At 50.0% G+C, this 21,580-nt stretch overlaps 1 protein-coding gene across 28 annotated transcripts in view; it reads right to left on the bottom strand.

Annotated features, from left to right (window-relative positions):
• Positions 1–21,580, bottom strand: part of SYNJ2 (synaptojanin 2) — a 116,282-nt gene that overhangs the window by 15,172 nt on the left and 79,530 nt on the right. For 16 of the 28 annotated variants that reach the window (XR_013534648.1, XR_013534651.1, XM_078370366.1 and 13 more), the window contains 14 exons: positions 21,132–21,304; positions 19,583–19,664; positions 18,742–18,891; positions 18,501–18,666; positions 16,237–16,431; positions 14,195–14,276; positions 13,284–13,424; positions 11,184–11,376; positions 7,841–7,999; positions 5,624–5,780; positions 4,472–4,589; positions 1,987–2,205; positions 1,804–1,882; positions 8–176 (listed from right to left, as the gene is read on the bottom strand). Coding sequence is in view for 24 of the 28 variants with exons in the window: in XM_078370366.1 (XP_078226492.1) it covers positions 8–176; positions 1,804–1,882; positions 1,987–2,205; positions 4,472–4,589; positions 5,624–5,780; positions 7,841–7,999; positions 11,184–11,376; positions 13,284–13,424; positions 14,195–14,276; positions 16,237–16,431; positions 18,501–18,666; positions 18,742–18,891; positions 19,583–19,664; positions 21,132–21,304 (2,083 nt within the window). In the remaining 4 variants the exon portion in view is untranslated. The remainder of the gene's footprint in view (positions 1–7; positions 177–1,803; positions 1,883–1,986; positions 2,206–4,471; positions 4,590–5,623; positions 5,781–7,840; positions 8,000–11,183; positions 11,377–13,283; positions 13,425–14,194; positions 14,277–16,236; positions 16,432–18,500; positions 18,667–18,741; positions 18,892–19,582; positions 19,665–21,131; positions 21,305–21,580) is intronic. The other 12 variants (XR_013534650.1, XR_013534652.1, XM_078370367.1 and 9 more) reach the window with 1 other exon arrangement.

Here is a 21,580-nt window from a genome sequence, read left to right as displayed (position 1 = left end):
AACTAACCTTCTGACTCATAGTCCAAACTTGTGAAGTCAAAGTTTTCCTCCAGCAAACAGGAGTTGGCAGTGGGAGACACAGGGCCCATGCTGTCTCGTTTCCGAATGATCTCCTCTCGCAAACCTTTCAGCCAGTCCTTTGTCTTCGGTCTGATCTTCACTGCTCTGCCTTTTACCTGGAAGGGCAGAGCAGCCACCCAGGAAATAAATAAAAATCATGACCAGTCCTGTTTATCACATAGTGCTTCTCATCCAAACCCACACACCCACAGTGAGGCCAATATTTATGTTTGGCCATGAAAAACCAAGGGTCCAGACCTCAGGGGGACTCAGCATAGCTTTCATACATCTGGTTGAAAAAAGGTTGAACTAGGCCTGGTGCAGTGGCTCACGCCTGTAATCCCAGCACTTTGAGAGGCCGAAGCAGGTGGATCCCTTGAAGTCAGGAGTCTGACACCAGTCTGACCAACATGGCGAAACCCTATCTCTACTAAAAAGACAAAAATTAGCTGGGCATGGTGGTATGTGCCTGTAGTCTCAGCTACTTGGGAGGCTGAGGCAGAAATGCTTGAATTTGGGAGGCGGAGGCTGCAGTGAGCCAAGATTGTGCCACTGCACTCCAGCCTAGGTGACAGAGCGAGACTCCATCTCAAAAAAAAAAAAGTTAAACTCTCATCTCCAGCTTCCCCCTCGGTACAAACTTAAAACCAAGATACTATAAAAATGGAAACTACCTATGAGCTGCATATTCCAAAATACATACTCTAAAGAGAAAGACTGGAACAGTCTCCCACATGGAGGTGCGAGCAATGACATATCAAGTAACTCGGTGGGAACTATACTCTAAAATGGCTAACCTCCTGCAGCTGCTGGCTACAGCTGCCGTCCAGTGCAGCACACCATGACTGACATTCTTCCTCCCTGTTCTGTTTGTTTGTTTGTTTGGTTGGTTTTTTGAGACAGAATTTAATTCGTCACCCAGGCTGCAGTGCAGTGGTGTGATCTCGGCTCACTGCAACCTCTGCCTCCTGGGTTCAAGTGATTCTCCTGCCTCAGCCTCCTGAGTAGCTGGGACTACAGACGCAAGCCACCATGCTTGGCTAATGTTTGTATTCTTAGTAGATACGGGGTTTTGCCATGTTGTCCAGGCTGGTCTCAATGTCCTGACCTTGGGTGATCTGCCCACCTCGGCCTCCCAAAGTGCTAGGATTACAGGTGTGAGCCACCACACCCAGCCTTCTTCCCTATTCTGCAAGTAGCCAGAGCTGGACATGAGACACCTCAGAACCAGAGTGAAGAATCCAAACTCTATCCTGCGTATGGTGTCTACACACAAAGACAGATTGGTGGCGAGGCATGAAAGCTCATGCCTGTAATCTCAACACGTTGGGAGGTTGAGGCGGGAGGATGACTGGAGCCTGGGAGGCTGAGGTTACAGTGAGAGCCATGACTGTCCCACTGTACTCCAGCTGGGGCTACAGAGCGAGACCCTGTCTCTACAAACAGTTTGAAAAATTAGCTGGGCATGGTGGCATGCCTGGGTCCCAGCTACTTGAGAAGCTGAGATGGGAGGACTGCTTGAGTCTGGTTGTTCAAGGCTTTAGTGAGCTGTGATTGCATCACTGCACTCTGGCCTGAATGACAGAGCATGATCCTGTCTCAAACAAAAAAAAAAAAAAAAAGAAAAGAAAGGCACAGGTTGGGCCACAAGTCAGGGCAAGAGGAGGGGAAAAGACATGCCCACGTGAAAACAGGGCTTGACCAGCTCCCATCCACAGTGTGGCCAACTACAGCACAGCATACCTTCATGCCATCCACATCTAGGACACTGAGAGCTGAGTGGCTGTCTGCAAAAGTCACCAGCATCTGCCCTTGGTTGATCCTGGAATAAATGAAACGCTAAGTCAATGCCAAGAACGACCCGGCAGCTCTTACAGATCCTCACCGACATCCCCTGGACCCCACATCAGTCAGGGCAGCAGTTACCTGACGAGAACAATTGTCCCGTAATTCCCCAAGGTCTGCATGAGTTCAGTTCGCAGGTCCTCGGGAAACTCATTTTTCTCTTCTAAGGTCGGTGACTGAAGGTTAACAACAACAGTGGCATCCAGGGGGCCCTGGAAAGAGGACACTTCCTGGAAAACCCTCTCCCGAGCACCCACATCGACTTCCTGAACTTCCACCTCCACGATCGCCAGCACGGGTCTGCGTGAAACAGGAACAAAAGAGGGATGACATGAGCCTGGGACGGATGTCCACACACCCTGCCTCCAGTCCCCAGCCTCTGTCTCCCAGGGCTCTCTGTAAACAGTCAACAACCTGAGAATGTGTCCGCCAGCAAGTGGATTTGCAGGCTAGCGGCCCTGCCTGGCGTTTTAGTCCTCATCTTTCCTTCATCTTAGTGTCACCTTGGCATTTTAATCTAAGGATCATTTGAGAGGAAAAATAGAGTGTGGCGCTCTAAAGAGGTATCCTGGCACTTGGAAAATAACCAGCCATCAGCAAAGATTTTGGCCGTGGTGATCCTTGGTACTGCCAAGGACAGAGGGAAGTGGGCGCCTGCACTCTGCCCAGGGTGCAGGCTTTTCAGAGGACTGTTTGGCACTTTACACGGAGTTCCAAAATTGTTCATCTCTCTTCACCTAGTAATCTCGATTCTCAGACTTTATTTAACCATGAGGTTGATCATTTACAGCATTATTGATGGGAGGGGAAAAAAAGGAAATGCTCTGTTTATTTTTTTGAGATGGTCTCTCCCTCTGTCACCCAGGCTGCAGTGCACTGGTATAACCTTGGCTCACTGCAACCTCCGCCTCCCAGACTCAAGTGATTCTCCTGCCTCAGCTTCCCGAGTAGCTGGGATTACAGGTGCGTGCCACCGCCACTGTGCCCGGCCAACATGCTCTGTTTCTTAATGGGGAAACAGTTCTGATACATTCATATAACACACTATGCAATCATTAGGAATAATGTAAAAATCAATGACATAAACAGGAAAACAGTCCAGCAGGAAATAACGCAAACCTTATGGTAATTATGACATAGGGATGGCCATTACTCTTTACATTTAGAAAATCCTATATTACAAAAACTACATAGTCTTATTGAAAACAGCTCAACTCAGCTGGACATGGTGGCTCACGCCTGTAATCCCAGCACTTTGGGAGGCCAAGGCAGGTGGATCACGAGGTCTGGAGTTTGAGACCAGCCTGACCAACATGGTGAAACCCCATCTCTTGAGGCTAGGAGTTGGAGACCAGCCTGGCTAACATGGCAGAATGCTGTTTCTACTAAAAATACAAAAATCAGCGAGGCGTGTTGATGCACACCTGTAACGCCAGCTACTTGGGAGGCTGAGACATGAGAATCGCTTGAACCCTGGGAGTGGAGGTTGCAGTGAGCCAACATCGTACCGCTGCACTCCAGCCTGGAGGACTATGTCTCAAAAGATAAAATAGGCTTTTTGGTTGACAGCTGCTCCCCACCTTCCTTTTCTTAATTTTTTCCCTTGTAAAAGTTGAAACTGATGTGAGAGTTTTGGCAGCAGCCTTGGGAAGGTCAAACTCTTCCTTATTCACACCCTCAAATGCCATCCTGTCCTCTGTCTTTAAAGACGTTCTGCAGGGTAAGTCTCCCTCTGCCTCCATCCAAGTGCCCACTGCGCTCTCTCTGCAGCATCCACCCCATCCTCAATGCGTGAGGCACAGAGCATTAAAAAAGCCCGGCATACCAGGGCCAGACACGGTGGCTTACACCTGTAATGCCAACCCTTTGGGAGGCCGAGGTGGGTGGATCACCTGAGGTCAGGAGTTTGGGACCAGCTTGGCCAACATGGTGAAACTCCATCTCTACTAAAGATACAAAAATTAGGCAGGCATGGCATGCACCTGTAATCCCAGATACTCGGGAGGCTGAGGCAGGAGAAATCCTTGAACCTGGTAGGCGGAGGTTGCAGTGAGCCAAGATCACACCACTACACTCCAGCCTGGGTGACACAGGGAGACGCCATTTGTAATAATAAAATCCTGGAGAAAACATTCGTCAAGAGGTAAATGGGTAAGTTGTGAGTTCCATGGATATATTTAGTGGGATCCTAGACAGCAGTTACAAATGAATGAACCAGATCTAAACATCAATACGACTGTATCTCAAAAACAGTAACAAAAAAGCTGCATAATGACATCATTTAAGAAAATATAAAAGTCACAAAGTACATAGGCTGCAACTTCGAAATTGTCATAAATGATGTCATTTATGATATGGAGCAACGACAAAACGCTAACATTTAGGAATTCTTGGTGGTGGGTCCACAGCTATCTGTTCTGTCATTCTGTGTTCTTTGGTATATTTATGCACACATACACCCACATGCGCACACACATCCTTACGGGCAAAGCATGCAGTTCCCTGTGGAGAGAGAGAAGCTGCCTTCCCAAGCACAGGAGAAAATGCCATCGAAGTGAGGACCTACCTGTGATCAGACGCTTGCAGCTCCGCACGGCCATAGTACTGGAGGACACCAGGAGACCAGGTGTGTCTGACTTTGGTGTCAACATCTAGATCCCTCTCTAGAAGGTTGAGTTCTCCAGCTGCTCACATGGTTTCCGTTTGAGAGAGCGACATAGAATTGTGTCAGTATCCAGGAATGCAGTCATGAAACCTCCATGTTAGAGGTCTGCGCCACGAACCACCCTGTGCCCCAGACTCATTCTCTTGACTCCTTGACTTTGGAACCAGGCTTCAGATGCTTTGAGGCCTTTGGTTAAAAACATTCCTCACACCTAATTATTCAAAACTGTCATGACCATGCCTGCAGTGCTCGCCAGCGGGCCGACTGTTGGCCTGAGTCGCACTGTTGCTGCTGCGTTTCCAGGACCCAGGAATCCCAGGAGATTGGCAGCAATGGGGCCAGTAAGAGCGGCAGGAGCTGAGAACATGAAGACTCATTCCAGGCCCTGTCCCTCAGAGCCCTGGGGCCACGCAGGTGTTCACACACTCATCTGAAGGAAAATCTACATTGTCTATTTACAGATGCAGTTTCCTGGCTATTCTTTCCCAAAATGTGTAACTAATGGTTGTTGTTGTTGTTTTTTAAATGTACTAATTACAGGCGTTCTAACTTTAAATAAACTTCACTTCCTAGCTGGGCATAAACAGTTGTTTAAAACATATTTGACAACCAATGATTTTTAAAAACTCATAGTTTTACTGTGTCTTGCACATGTTCAGTTTGGAATTAGGGCTCTAAGCAGGTGAGAATGCAGCTGAACAAATCGGGCTGGATAAAGAACATGATGGGGAGTGTGGGGCCAGGCAGGGAGGCCACCTGGTGCTTCCGTGCTCTCTTTCCCCACCCAGAAAAAAGGGGCAGGGGGAGGGGTGATGCAGGGGCAGGGAGAGCCAAGAGGAGACCTATTTGCAGGTCACCATCTCTAGAAAGAAGCCAGAGCAGGAGCCCCGTGAAAACACAACTTCCAAAGCTTAGGGGCTAAGTCTGAGATGACTTTTGCCTCATCTGGGTAATGAAGAAGACCGACTTAGGTGGCAGAGCACTGGGCTGGGGGGAACGAGACTTCCCGGCGTTTCTCACCCATCCTCCGCTGGCTCTCGAACAGCCCCTCACCTGTTTTATCAAAGGGATGTTTCTTCCTCCACCACAGCACCCGGTCCGTCCAGGCTGGAGTGCGGCATTTGTCACTTGTATCGTAGGCGGCTGAGCCAACGTCATACTTGTAGGTGGGTCCGAAGTTAATGGCTCCTTCCTGAAAGTCCTTAAAAATCTATTGGGAGAAAAAGAAGTTGTGAGGCCACCTTCATTTTAGATCCTGAATGTTATACACAAAAACGGAAACTGAAAAGGGAAGTCCCTATTCCTAAAAAGTAACAGAAGTTCCATTACATTTGAAAGTCTGTCTGAAACTGGACACGTGCCTTTTAGTTAGCAAAAGAGCGATCCTCAGCTCAGCCCACTGAGGGACACACACCCTGTATCTCCCCACCTGCTGCAGTGTCTGATCTAGCCACTGCCTGCTTGTTGCTCCCCAGGAGAAAGTGAAGGGTTGGAGGGAGGGGTCAGGGGTGCCCATCTTTACAGTCCCATGCCCGCTGCAATGTCCAGCCCACAGCCACCGAGGTCTTCATCCATGTTTGTTGAGTAAAAGAGTTAAATACGCAGAAGTGCAGAGTGAAAGTCAGGTCTCCTCCCCACCTGCTTCTCTCCCAGGGGTCTCTCTCTTTTGCTCATGTTGGAGTGCCGTGGCACAACTGCAGCTCCCTACAGCCTCAACCTTTGGGGCTCATATGATCCTCCTGCCTCAGCCTCCCAAGTACCTGGGACCATAGGCGCTCACCACAATGCCCAGCTAATTTTATTTTTTGTAGAGACAGGGTCTCCCTAGTCTCCCAGGCTGGTCTCAAACTCCTGGGCTTAGGCAATCCTCCTGTCTCGGCCTCCCAAAGTGCTGGGATTACAGTCATGAGCCTCCATGCACAGCCCTCTTCTCTTTGTTTAGCTTTGGATTGGCCTTGTCACCATAGGAAGACCCAGAGAAAACACACCCTCGTTCTCTCAGGCATCACTGAAAGGAGGGGAGAATACTGGCAGTAGGAGGAAAGGAAAACCTGCCTTACGAGGCTGGTGTGGTCACTTGTCTACGTGGCAGCTGTTTAGCACCCCACACACTGGCAGGGGCTGAGGCAGGAAGACAGTAAACCTCAAAGAACGTCCAAATCTTGCTTCAGGAGAGACCTTATCTGTCCTGTCCCACACTTTTTTCTTTTCTTTTTGAGATGGAGTTTCGCTCTTGTTGCCCAGGCTGGAGTGCAGTGGTGTGATCTCGGCTCATTGCAACCTGTGCCTCCTGGGTTCAAGCAATTCTTCTGCCTGAGTCTCCCGAGTAGCTGGGATTACAGACACCAGTTACCATGCCCAGCTAATTTTTGTATTTTTAGCAGAGATGTGGTTTCACCATGTTGGCCAGGCTGGAGTGCAATGGTGTGATTTTGGCTCACTGCAGCCTTGACCTCCTGGGCTTAGGTGACTCTCTGATCTCAGCCTCCAGAGTAGCTGGGACTACAGGCGTGCACTACCACCCAGCTCATTTTTTTCTATTTTTAGTAGAGACAGGGTCTCGCTATGGTGCCCCGGCTGGTCTCAAACTCCTGCACTCAAGTGATCCTCCCACCTTAGCCTCCCAAAGTGCTGGGATTATAGGCGTGAGCCACCACTCCTGGCCCTCGAACATTTAACCAGCTTCTTTCTTCACAGGTAAATGGAATTTAAATGTACTCCCCTCATCTCAATCTAACCTGCTAGAAAGCAAACAGACACTAAAATAACAGTATTAGAAGGAGGAGAAGGTTGGCTGGGAGCGGTGGCTCACGCCTGTAATCCCAGCACTTTGGGAGGTCGAGGTGGGCGGATCACCTGAGGCCAAGAGTTTGAGACCATTCTGGCCAACATGGTGAAACCCCATCTCTACTAAAAATACAAAAATTAGCCAGGCATGGTGGTGCATGCCTATAATCCCAGCTACTCAGGAAGCTGAGGCAGGAGAATCGTTTGAATTTGGGAGGCAGAGGTTGCAGTGAGCCAAGATAGCACCATTGCACTCCAGCCTGGGTGACAGAACAAGATTCTGCCTCAAAAAAAAGAAAGAGGGACAGGAAGTGTGTATGAGCGGCCCCTCCTGTACTGTGACCTCACAAGCCCACCTGTTTCCTACAACATCGAAGTGAAATCCGCTCACGGAACTGCATTTGCTGCACCAGCCTCTACATGTCATAGATGTCATCTATCTTGAAGCAGTAGCTAAAAAAATATTTTTAAAGCACAACTTACTTTTCCACTTGATTTCTGTAGCTGTAGTTGATCAAATTCCAGAAGTTTCTTCCAGTCTTGGCGTTTAACAAAATAGAAGACTTCTTCATAAGTAAGATCAATGCGGTAGTTGAAATCGCCACACCAAAACACATAATCATGAGAAAAAACGTTTCTCCCCTAAGTTGAAAAGAAAATCACAATCATTCAGCCCATCTTGCAAGGAAGGCGGGAAAGAGGAGAAAAACAAGCTCACTGGGCCAAGCAGGAGTATTTTTCTTAAAATGTTACTTAAAATATTTTTCTACTAGAGCATCTTGTTTTTCACTCGTCCCATAAACCTATGGAGGGATTTTTACATGGTTTACTTGTTAATTTTAAATAATAGTGTTTCTAAGTGGTTCGAGGGAAGCTCCAACCCTAAGCGGAGGGGAGCAAGATGGCCAGCATTTCCTCCGCGAATCTCAGTCCTGAAGATCAGATGCACCCTTGCCTTGGAGTGCCTGCTCATAGAAAGCAGCATCCAGCATTCAGTGTTAGGAGAATGAGGTTTCAAAAGCATAGCATACATGCTCAGGATGTACACCTTCATAGAACTTCCTGAGCTTCTTCACGTGACCCTTCTCTGTCTTTTTCTCGCTCCTCCTCCCCATCCTGCTCAGTCCCAGGAGCCCATGGCCCCAGCTCAGCCCTGGAGACCTCCTGCGGTCCTTGCTTTCCCTATCTCTTCCCCAGGAATCACAGTGACAGCAGCTGCTGCGGATCAACTGTCCGCAAGGGCTGGGCACTGTTCCAGGTGCACAAGTAGATACCACCAACTCTCTCTTAGATTAAAAAAAAACACAAAAATTTAGAAACAAAGGCATTTACTAAAGGTTACACAGCTAGTGTCTGATACAGATGGGATGGATTTCAGCTCCCATCCGCGTAGCTCCAAAATCAGTTTCTATTCTCCTATACTGTGAGGCATTTCCCCACCCCCATGACAATAAGCTGGACAGAAGATTACACGGATCCCAACCAAATAAAACGAGTGTCTGGACAACACTGTCCAACAGAACTTTCTGCAGCGCCGGCATGTTCTCTGTGCTGTCAGATGGGGGAGCAACTGGCCACATGAATACTGAGCATTTTCAATGTGGCCAGTGAAAGCAAGGAATTTAAAAATGTTATTTAATTAATTTAAATGTAAATAGCCACTTATGGCCAGTGACTCTGATATCAGATAAAATCAGTGTAGAATGTTGGCCAGGTATGGTGGCTCATGCCTGTAATCTCAGCATTTTGGGAGGCTGAGGTGGGCAGATCACTTGAGGTCAGGAGTTTGAGACCACCAGCCTGTTCAACATGGTGAAACCTTATCTCTACTAAAGATACCAGAACTAGTCAGGCCTGGTGGTGTGTGCCTGCAATCCCAACTACTAAGGAGGCTAAGGCTGGAGAATCACTTGAACCTGGGAGGCAGAGGTTGCAGTGAGCCAAGAGCACGCCACTGTACACCAGCCTGGGCAACAGAGTGAGACTGTGTTTCAAAAACAAAAACAAAAGCGTAGAATGTTAACAGGTCCCTCGATATTATTATTGTAGAAAAGAACACCATACAAACCCTTTAATCACTCCCTCGCTTTGCAGTGTCTGCCCCCAGGAAGCAGCTCCCAATATTCAGCTTTAGGAGAATAAGATTTATGTTATTATGTATCCCAAGTTTACTATTTCAAAGTAGCTTTTTTTTTTTTTTAAATTGAGATGGAGTCTCGAACTGTATCCTGGGAGTGCAATGGTGCGATCTCAGCTCACTGCAACCTCCGCCTCCCGGGTTCAAGTGATTCTCCTGCCTCAGCCTCCCGAGTAGCTGTGATTACAAGTGTGTGCCACCATGGCTGGCTAATTTTTGTATTTTTAGTAGAGACAGGGTTTCACCATGTTGGCCAGGCTGTTTTGAAATCCTGATCTCAGGTGATCTGCCCGCCTCAGCCTCCCAAAGTTCTGGGATTACAGGTGTGAGCCATGGCACCCAGCCCCAAAGTAGCACTTTTTAAATGAGACAAGTTAGACTTTTTTTTTCCCTAAACTACATTACACACAATTGAAAATTGCCCAACTCATTTGTTTCTTTTTAACATAAGAAACAACTCCAACAAGAATTATGGCCCTTCTTAACAAAAACTAAGGAAATTTTGCCTTCAGTGCTTGTGCAGCCCAGTAAAACGGGACGGCAGTTTTAAGGATCTGTCCTCATGGGGAAGAGCTCTGTGATGCAACTCTCAGACACTGGAAGATTTTTCGGCACGAACAGCTGAAGTCTATCCTCGCTTCGGGGAACATGTGGGTCTCATGTGCACCACACACTCAAGGTGTGCAGGGTAGCACCTTTGCACAGGAAGGAGAACATCAAAATCTATGTTGGAAAAGAAAATCCTCTGTTCAGAATGAAACCCTCCAGACCGCCACGAGAGGGCAGTGTGCAATTTGCTACTGCAGCTTCGAGAACAGGAGGATCTGGGCTCCTTGGTTAAGAATGGTGTTCCTGGTCAAAAAGTGTCCTCGACCAAGGACCCAGGGCTCATTGGTCAAAAGCATGTTCTTATCTGAGCCACCACAGAAAGTACATGTGAAGACTGTGACTCTCAGGAAAGCGGAGTCTTAGATGGTGTGGATTCAAATGTTCTTCACCACTTGGGTCAGGACAAAGCACGGACATGGTTGTCTTTCCCTAAAGCATCAATCACTTGAATTAGAAAATCAGAAAATGCGGCCAGGCACGGTGGCTCATGCCTGTAATCCCAGCACTTTGGGAGGCAGAGGCGGGCGGATCACGAGGTCAAGAGATCAAGACCATCCTGGCCAACATGGCGAAACCCTGTCTCTACTAAAAAAAAAAATATATATATATATATATATATAAAAATTAGCTGGGTGTGGTGGCAGGTGCCTGTAATCCTAGCTATTCAGGAGGCTGAGGCAGAGGAATCACTTGAACCTGGGAGGTGGAGGTTGCAGTGAGCTGAGATCGCACCATTGCACTCCAACCTGGTGACAGAGAAAGACTCCATTTCAAAAAAGAAAAAAAAAGAGAAAATCAGAAAATGCACACACAAAAATCCAGGGGCCATGTAGACACTCAGGAAATGTACAGCAACGGGGGGGACGGATGCCGCAGAGCTGACCCCCTACAGGCACACGGCTAACCCCGCCCCAGGTCAACTCCATGGAGTGACACAGCTTCTCCCCATTCCCCAGCGATGAGCCCTCTAGGCAGGGGCCCTCCCTGTGGCTGTGTCCCCAATGCCTGGCTCCTATCAACAGTCATGTCTGGGACTGCGGCGAGCAGGAAGGTGCTGGTCACCCCCACGGCGCCACTCACCATTGGGAAGCAGAGTTTCTGGGTGATCTCCTTGTAGTCTTCATTTCGCTCCTTCACCTGGGACTGCCCGGCTGTCAGGTGGCTACATATGAAGCAGAAGCTGGTGCTGTGGAACTGGAAGCGGATGCCAACAGCACCCTTGTTCCCCGCTTTGCCCCTCATGCCTGTCTTCACTGTGTCGATGGCCACGTCCCTGGAACAGAAGGATGTGTGCATGCCGTCAGCTCCTGAAGGAGAAGCATGACCCTGCTTTGCCACAGAGAAGGGCATGGTAGCTCAGAGTCTGTCTAATCGCAACACAGCGGCCACCATGGCTGTCATCGACTCCGAGTCAGGAGGCTGCCTCCCTCCAGCTGTCCACTGCTGCCTGGACACCTTCTCCACACCCCAACCCGAAAGCACTCAGTGCTCTCCTGAGCACCCCAAGAAGCTGAAGACACGGCAATCCCTGCATCTTCCCAGGTTCTCACTGCCACCAGGATTGGCATGAACATTACTACCCACCAACCCACCCCACTCCCGTGCAGCCATCACGCCATGCATGGGAGGTATCATCTGGGCAATCAACACTTTTTTTTTTTGAGACAGAGTCAAGCTCTGTTGCCCAAGTGGAGTGCAGTGGATCTCAGCTCACTGCAATGTCCACCTCCCAGGTTCAAGCAATTCTCTTGCTTCAGCCTCCCAAGATTACAGGTGCCTGCCATCACATCTGGCTAATTTTTGTATTTTTAGTAGAGACAGGGTTTCACCATGTTGGCCAGGCTGGTCTCGAACTCCTGACCTTAAATGATCCACCCACCTTGGCCTCCCAAAGTGCTGAGATTACAGGTGTGAGCCACTGCACCCAGCAATCAAGGCATTTAAGATTTAGGAAGCCAGCAGCTGTTTATGCTGGGCTGGGCAGGTGGTCTCAAACGGACTTTTATGCAATGCCAGAGCCTGCTGGCATTAAAATGCCAACTCATAATGCATACAAGTCCATAGAAACATGGGTTACAGCACAATTTTTTAACATTTCCATGACTGTGCTGCAGACTAAGGCTTGCTACATCTGCTTCCTGGGTAGACAAGGTCGGGGGAAGAGTGATGGAAGGGGTACAGGTGAAGAGGCTCAGGGTCAAAGGCGTGTGAAAGCCGAGGACACCGAGCCTGGGAAACCTGGCACTCCTCAGCTCTGAGCCCTTTCTCAAATGCTTTACCTCTCACCCTCACCTACCCTTGCCTTTCACACTTAACTAGCCTTGACCTGCTAACCTGGGACACGGCCAAGCTGCCAAAATATCACAAGGAGAGGGACAGGGACCTAAACATCTTCCCAAAGTCAGAGGAGAGGATGACAGACAGCACAGGCGTAGCCTCCAGGTGCTGCAGAGGTGCACCCGTGGCACTCTAGACAGGCACAGACCCTTCCTGGAACCCAGGGGCTCAGTGGGGAGGTCAGCTCGATGCCTGCCGCCAGCCCGACGCCTGCTGCCAGTCTGGAGAAAGGCTGGAGGAAATTCGAATGCCATGAGCAGGCCCAGGGGGAAAGACAAGGGCATCAGCAGGCTGAGGGGAAAGGTGAGTTCCTCCAGCATCTCAGCACCCACACCCACACCCCAAGAGGAATGCAGCCCCTAAGCTGACCCCTTTCCAGCACCCACAAAGCATGCACCTTGGAGAAATGACACTGAGGTCATAGTTGTAGAGGCCCACACATTCGACTCAGACTTCTTTTAAAAAGAGACAAAATAATTGGCAATTCCCAGTGAGTTACTCAGAGGTAACTCGGAGGTTACCTGTCAAAGGTTTCCTGTCTGTAAGATTCCAACCAGGAACGCCTTTCCTCGCACAGAACTGAGCCCGGACGATGACAATCATGTAACACTCTAAGACTTCAGCTTCCCAAGGTAGACGTTTCCCATGATGGCTTTTTAATTGTTAGACAATATTCTATTCAGCTCAGTTTTTCCTAGGGGGTTTTGCTACATTTATCTAAAATAATGGCAAGTCCCAATTCCTGCTACAGAGGGGACAGGGGAGGAGGAGGAAGTCAAATAATTAAACCCAGAGGCTGACAAGCCTTTGTTGCCCAGATGTGTATACACCAGATGTTCTTACCTGATGAACGGGACATGGTAGGGACGCACAAAGATGTAAAGACAGACGCCCACCAGCTGCGCCGAAGTCAGCAGAATGTACCTGTGCGAGCGTGATATGGCTTTCTGAAGCTGCTCCCCCCACATCTTCCTGTTGGTGGTACTGGAAGAGAAAAGGAAAGGAGAATGCTGTTTCCAGGTGTCTGAAGTGCCATCTCCCACCTGCCAAATGCTCCAGCCCAGGCCCGTTCCATGTGCAGAACCGACGTCACACTGCCAGCACCCCAATATCAGTGTCATGCTTTCCCTGTTCTACCAGAGGATCTGGGTATTTCTGGTTGCGTCTCATACATCACAGCAGCCCCACAGAGTCCATCTTATTTATTTGTTCAGAAAGTTCCTTGAAATAACAGCCAGGCCAGTTTGGCAGGGTTGAGGGGGTGGTGGAATGTCCAGTTGACTTCATATCAAATACAAATCCAGTGGATTTGATTCTTCCCTTCGCCCTGGTGTGAAGGAGGGAAGTACCGCGTCCCGGCACTCTGCTTTCTCACCTCTCCCCAGGAAACATGAGTCAGCCACTCTCCCAGTCTCTGTGCCCCAGGTCCTGTGCCCCGCCCCTGTACCCCAGGTCCACACATGCCAGCTCCCTCTGGCAGCATAAATCAGCCTCAAGTGGCCGAGGCCAGAGCACCACAGAGAAAACACAGCAACCATCAGCCCTTCCTTCTACTTCCTTAAACAGCAGGGAAAGAACAGGGCGGTGCACACGTGGTTACAGACAGAGCCAGGTGAGAGATCCTCACACAGCCAGGACTGGACTACAGCTTAGCCAGCTCAGAAGCAGGCTGGCTCCAGGAAGAGTCTCAGAGGCTCTGTTCCCAGCCAGGCATCTGAGTCAGGTCCTGCCCAGCCCGCACCCCTGCCCCTTACCTGGCATTGACAATATTCCCTGCACTCAGCTCCACCATCTCTTCAAACCCCACAGCAAATATGTCAGCTGGGCTGCTGTCATCTGGGGAGCAAGGCAAGAGATGACAGAGGTCAGAACTGCCATGTCCTGTGTTACGAATTCATGGGGTTCCCGGGTCCCCTCTTCAGAGCCACGCTGTCCACTGCCTGAGTCCAGCTCCAGGGGGCTGCTACTGCTGCTGGGAACTGCCGGCGGAACCTACTTCAGTAATGCTTGGCTTCAACGCAGCAGTGAGCCCGAGGGCTCCATCCATTCTGTCTGTTCCCTTTGAACAAAGGAGGTCAGAGTTTCATATAACCCTGTAGCTGTCGACTGAATCTCTCCAGTCACGACCTCTGACATCCAGGCTCTGAGCCACCAAGCCCAGCCACGGCTCCAGCTGCTGCAGAAAGTGAAATGCCCGCCTCCCCCGGCTCCTGCCAGGAGGACGTGGCCTCTGTCAGCGAGAGGCCAGCAAGAGGTCAGGCAGGCCATCCACTTCCTTCTCTGTTGGCCACAATGGGCAACCTGGAACCTCTAGTGTCCCTGACTTAAAGCTTTATTATTATTATTTTTTAAAGAAAACAATCCCCGTCCCCCTGTGGATCTGCTCGGCAACAGTCACCATAGCACCTTCCTTGTCTGGAACCTGGTGCATCTCTAGTGGGACTGCGGGGGAGTGCGCTAGTGTCTACCCCAAAAAGATCCCCTGCAAAATACCAGCCAGCTTGCTACAAACACGCACGCCTTCCTGCAGGGAAAAGGAGTCACGTTAGCATCGGGAGGAATGGCTGCTGAGCTATGGCTGTGCCAAGCACTCTCCGTGTCGATGGGACTCTGCCGGAGGGCATCCTGAATGGCTTCTGGAGGCACTGCAAGCACCAACCCAGGCTACCCCTGACATGGAGAGCCCCAGTGGCTCTGCAGGGTGGACTCTGCTACCTGCCCTTGGAGGCAGAAAGTAAGGCACGGATGGCACGTGCAGAGGAAGGGATGGGATGGGACTCTGGGTACCACCCAGGCAGCTGTGGGGCACAAATGTACACATGGCCCACCACATGTCAGCTAGACCACAGGTCACTCACCAGCAGGCTAAAAACTGAACCACAAGTCTCTTCCTAAGTCCAAGGAAGCAAAAAAAAAAAAAAGCCCGAGTCAACGCTGATGGAACAAGAATCACTTATTTGGGTCTTAAGTTCTGGGGCCATTCAACAGTGTATCTCATTATATAAAAGGTGAGGTGTTGACACTCGGAATTATTTTATTCTTAAAAAGCACATGAATTGTTTTGTGACTACTTAAAGCAGATGAATAGAACTGGTTTAATGAGAGGCAGGGATGAGCCATTCTTGGTCAATATCAACACTGCAGGCAGGGCTGGGTGTAGTTGCTCACACTCCCAACTTTGGGAGGTCGAGGCAGGTGGATTGCCTGAGGTCAGGAGTTTGAGACCAGCCTGGCCAACATGGCGAAACCCCGTCTCTACTGAAAATACCAAAACTAGTTGGGCCTGGTGGTGTGTGCCTGTAATCCCAGCTACTAAGGAGGCTGAGGCAGGAGAATCGCTTGAACCTGGGAGGAGGAGGTTGCAGTGAGCTGAGATTGCGCCACTGCACTCCAGCCTGGGTGACAACAGTGACACTCATCTCAAAACAAAACAAAACAAAAAACACTGAAGGCAGGCCTGGCTCCCATCCTTACAGTCACATGGCTCGAGAAGCCACACCCTCCGCCTGGTGACAGAAAGATGCTACTGATCAAAGCCCAGGACTTCACCATTGCCGTATGCAAACAGAAAAGAGAGATTCACTCGCTGCTAACTCTTCTCAACATTGGGGAAAAGAAAAAAGTCAGTTATTTTCAAGGCAGCATTCTTGAGAGTCAGACCACGGTACTATTTAAACACTGTGAGGAGAAAAAACACCAAAGATGCAACTCCACAAGACTATGGTCACTGAAGGGTCAAGCCTGGTATGTCAGGTTAGGCACAACGGGATTCCGTCCCCACCGTCACTGCCCTCACCCTGGGACTCGGCAGCTCCAGAGAGCCGGGGCGCGTCGAGCAACCAGTCCGTCAGTTCCGCCGTCCCGAGCAGGTTGCTCCGAAACTGCTTGCCTCCGTTCACATTCCAGGTCCCCATGGCAATCCGGATCCGCTTGAAATTTGTGAATTCCGACTGGCGCTCAGTCATAGCTTTCAGGATCCTGGGAGTCACTGCTGGGGGCATAAAAAGGCACATTTGTTTGTAGTTCCAAAGCTCGGGCATCCTCCAAAGATACAGAAGAGGCTGCCTGGCAGACACATAGATGGTTCATGAGCCTCTAGAGATAAACCAGGGTATGCTCCTTAGGAAGATGGCAAACGCTTAAAATCTTGGAAACCACAGTGCTTCTTTATGGATTTCTGCAATAAAGGTGTGAAAACACAAGACGAAAATTCACCCTCTGTACCCCCACCCCCAGCTGGAGCCAGAAGGCCCGGGACACCAGATCACAGGGATCTCAGACACAATGAGGAAGAGCCGTGTCCTCACTGTCCACTTCGTAGAAGAACAAGGCACAGGAATTTAAGCAAGGGGATGCAGTGACTGAGCATATTTCAATGTGTATGCACCCATATACACTACCACTTTAAACGTCTTACCAACCCGGCAGCCAGCACCCATATACACTACCACTTTAAACGTCTTACCAACCCGGCAGCCAGCACCCATATACACTACCACTTTAAACGTCTTACCAACCCGGCAGCCAGCACCCATATACACTACCACTTTAAACGTCTTACCAACCCGGCAGCCAGCACCCATATACACTACCACTTTAAACGTCTTACCAACCCGGCAGCCAGCACCCATATACACTACCACTTTAAACGTCTTACCAACCCGGCAGCCAGCACCCATATACACTATCACTTTAAATGTCTTACCAACCCGGCAGCCACCTTTGCATCCTCCGCCTTCCATCCTGCATATCTGAAATGTTTTGTTTGGCCTCAAACTTAAGTCTTTAAAAAGTCATCACACAGAACCATCTCTATCCTCTGGATAGCCAAAATATATTCCATCTTTTTAAACTTGTGATGTAACCCAAATTGAACTCATATCTGCCTTGCTATTAAATAGACTCACTGTCCAATGTGGAGCTTCGTTAACCTTTCACAGAGAGCTGGCATTATTTCCAGAGTAGAAAGTAAATATCACCTTGCCTACCAGAAGCCAAATAAGAGCGCCCAGTGACGAAAGGGTGAGGGTGGAAAAGGACTGTGAACCCATTTTAAATCTGGGCTAATTCAGTTTTCAAAAACACCTAACATTTCTAAAGTGACTTACACATTCTTTTTTTTTTTTTTTTTTTGAGATGGAGTTTTGCTCTTGTTGCCCAGGCTGGAGTGCAATGGCGCAATCTCGGCTCACTGCAACCTCTGCCTCCCAGGTTCAAGCTATTCTCCTGCCTCAGCCTCCCGAGTAGCTGGGATTACAGGCACCTGCCACCATTCCCAGCTAATTTTTGTATTTTTAGTAGAGACGGGGTTTCACTATGTTGGCCAGGCTGGTCTCGAAGTCCTGACCTCAGGTGATCCACCCACCTGTGCTGCTGAAAGTGCTGGGATTACAGGCATGAGCCACCAAGCCTGGCCCATTTACACGGTCTTGTAAGGAAAAATGCTGGGTCTCTCCTCCTTTTCTACGGATCCTAATATGTTTACAGGCTCAGGTAAGAAGATGCCATTCAGATGCTCCCGAAGAAACCTCTAGCTATTGCTGGAATCCCGATGTCTCGCCACTGAGACCAGAGGTGCCCTCATCCCCGGGAGATGACAGCATCATCCTGTTTCTACAGGGTCCTCAGGGGCCAAAACAGAAACTGGAAGCCAACTTCATGGAAGGCTCCCCAGGCCAATGGCACCTGCTAAGGGCCCAAGAGCCCACGGAGCTGAGACGGTTTTCTGCAGTGGGTTAGCATTCAAAGGCACCGACGTGTTCAGGAGAGCACACTGCCTCACAGAGCCCGCCTGTTGTCTCCGGCCTCCTCGGGATGGAAACACACACAGTTCAAGCTGAAACCAAGGGTGAGCTCCCAGGCCCCGCTGGAAAGCACAGGTTCCCTCCCGTTAGAGGCAGTGACCGCTTCAAGGTGCATAGGTCCACTGCTCAGACCCTGGGCACATCTGCCACTCATGCTCTGGATGGCACGGAGGCAGCGGGAACGTGGGGCTGGAGAGAACCCCACCTCTTCATCTCCCCCTGGCTTGCAGCAGGCCCTACCCAGAGCAGACCCTACCCAGGAGCGCCGTGCTGTCCAGCAGCATCCCCGCTTTGTCTGCTGCCTCCTCGCTGTAGACATCCCCGACCAACAGCAGCTTGATGGCCTCCTGCTTCACCCCGTCGAAAAAGTTGGATTGGATGGTTCGAGACATGGACCGGGCTCCATCCTTCAGCTTCCCCACCTGCCGAGAGCCCAGATCACAGGCCGTGAGGGGGGTCCACGGGGCCCTCACCCTGCCCCCTTGGCTGGGTCCTACCTTGGCCTTCCCTTCCAGGGCCCTGCTGCCCGTGAACACCTTGCTCAGGCTATGGCCATTCAGAGACCACATGGCTTTGAAGGACTCCACAAAGCGGTCAACGATGGGTTTTGAACTCAGCCCCAGGGTCTTGAGCTGCAGATGCAGGACCTGGGGAGGAACAGGGATGGCTGGCACTGGCTTCTCCTATGGAGGCTCCACAGCTGCCACCCCAGGAGGTTCCGTATTCAGCAGCCTGTGGATTCCACTGTGCCCTGGAAGACCCTGTGTCCCTCCAGAGGAGGAGGAGTTCTTATAGCAGAGTGACTTCCCACAACTCACCCCAACTTTATCTATATGGTCTACCCAAGCCCTCCTCTCACCCCGACACCTGACCACCCCTGCCCTCACCAGCCAGAGGCTGAACAGCAAACAGTGGTGGACAGCAGGGGGTTCTGACCCTGCCCCCGCCGAACCCCCAGCCAGGGGAGGTCAACCAGAAAGGTGGGGCCACGCACACTAGGTCTCTTTCCAGCTTCAATCCCAGCCTCATCTGGCCAGCCTCACACTGCCTTTGGCCAATGGTACATCCATGATAATCATTACACACAGGTGTTGTCTAGAAGCCTTTGGGCCACCATGTCTGGGATGCATTTCACAAGAGGGCGTGTGAAAGTGTGCCTATGACAGAGGAAGCGGCCGCCTGGGGAACCCCTCTCTGGATGTCCACCTTCCCCATTGTTAGGAAGTTGTCTCAGTGATGCCTCCCTCATCTTGCTGCTGAAGGCGCTCAGCCCAGCCTGTCTGGCTGAAGGCAGAGGACCTGGTACAAATGGCCCAAAAGGCCACAGCAGGGACGCACCTCAAGCGCAATGAAGCTCTGCACAGTGTTGGTTCGGTACAGGCAGTCAAGACAGTTCATCCGCAAAGTGCCTTTCTGAAAACTTAGGACAAGAAGAGATGCAAACAGTGATAAGTTGTGTTCAAAGAAGCAGTGGCCATAGCACAGTGGCCCGTGTCTGACTGTCAACTCCCAAGGAAACGTTCTAAGAGCGAACCCCTCACCTCCTCCCCAAAATGGCCCCCCAGAAACCCCTGTGTCTATCCCAGTGGATCCCCAGCACTGCTGAAAAGGCAGGCAGACCCCAGGACACACGTAGCAGCCTGAACAGCCGGGTCATTATAAGTTTGGCTTATCTTTTTTATTTATAGCAATTATGTTCTATAAAGTTGTATGAACACTGAATTGAACATGAACACAGAACCACAGCTCCTAGGAGAAATATAGGGTTAGGTTCCTGCAAGCTCTGGTCAGGTTTTCTTCAACTGATCAATATACAACCTTGTTTTATGTACATTTCCATATAATGGAATGTACATAAATGTACATTCAACAAGGTTATAACATAACCTTATTGAATATATGTATACATTATGTATATAATATATATGTACACATTATATGTATAACATATGTTTATAATATATATATATGTTTATATATATAAACACTTCCTTAACACGGAACCATGGCCAATAGCACTGTAACTCATATCTGGACAAAGCTTATCATAATGTGTATTTTCTCCATAAATAAAGCACATCACCACCTTCTTTTGTCCAGAAGTACTAGACAGCTCTTCAGCACAATGCTTGACAGCCATTCTGAACCACGAGATGCCCCAACAAAGGGGTACCCCCCAACAAAGACCCCACGAATGTGAAGAAACATGGTACTCAATCTCGTGAAGGACAGGTGTTTACATACAATCTTCTTGTTGTCTTCTAAAACAAGAAGACAGTATTGCCTTGTTTGCTCTCAGCTGGGAGCATGAACATGTGACTCACATTGTCACTGCTCTGCACATGTCTGTGAATGTCCAGGAAAAGTGCTTTGAGTAGTGATTCTGGGGTTATAAGTTTTAGGGAGTAGGTAAATTAGCCAATATGGAATCTGCAAATAATGAGGACCCCCTGCATGTGAGCCAAGGGAAATGAACTCCCTTTTTCTGCTCTGCTCTGAGCAGGGCAGTCCACACCCCGGTCTCCTCCCGCAATCTGAGTTTATGCCAGCCATCCCACCGTGACTGTGACCCTCACTCTCACAGGCTGCATCGCAGTGTGGAGCTCCATGTTTTAATGCAGCCCCCTTTATTAGTTCATTTCTTTTCCCAGAAAATCATGCCTCACCATCTCCTGAAGGAATGTGAAAGCCTGTCTCCCACTGTGGGAAGGGAGAGGAGAAGCTGGAACCTGAGATTCCCAACATCGCCAAGCTGATGACCCAGAAAACTGCAATGGTAGCTGAGTGCAGAGGGAAGGAAGCTGCCCTTCATAGGGCACATGTCCTGGATGGTGCGGCCCCTCTGCCACCTGACCCAGCAGAAGGCGCGGCACACAGAGAGCCTCACCGTGGACTGACGTTCTCTCCCTTTGTGAACACATCGAAGTCCTCCCAGTGCAGCTTTAACTGTGGCCTCAAGAGGGTCTCCAATTTCTCTAGCTTTCTGCCTTTGGCAAACTGATGGAAGTCAAAATTGATCATAGGCGTGTCGCCTGCATGGCAAGAAGCCCAGAGCAGCTTCTGAAAAGAGGAGGTGCAGGCAGTGAGAGGAGCAGAGGGAAGGGGGGACAAGGAGGGCAAGCTCCTTGCACAGCTCGACCCCCGTGGCTAACCACAGTGAGTCGCCACACAGGACGTGCTTTAGCTGGAAGCTCACAGTGGACCAGGCAGTTGACTCCAAAAGGGAAGCACAGGACAAAGGCCCTGGGGGACAAACCCCACAAAGAGCATCTTGCCTGCCAAAGGGCAGAGGGTTCCCCTTGGGCAAAAGCAGCCAGAGCCAGTGTGGCTCCCTGG

Source organism: Callithrix jacchus, chromosome 4 (genome assembly GCF_049354715.1).
Source record: "Callithrix jacchus isolate 240 chromosome 4, calJac240_pri, whole genome shotgun sequence".
Taxonomy (NCBI): domain Eukaryota; kingdom Metazoa; phylum Chordata; class Mammalia; order Primates; family Cebidae; genus Callithrix; species Callithrix jacchus.
The sequence above is the reverse complement of the archived record's forward strand: the minus strand, read 5'-3'. Positions and strand labels throughout refer to the sequence as shown.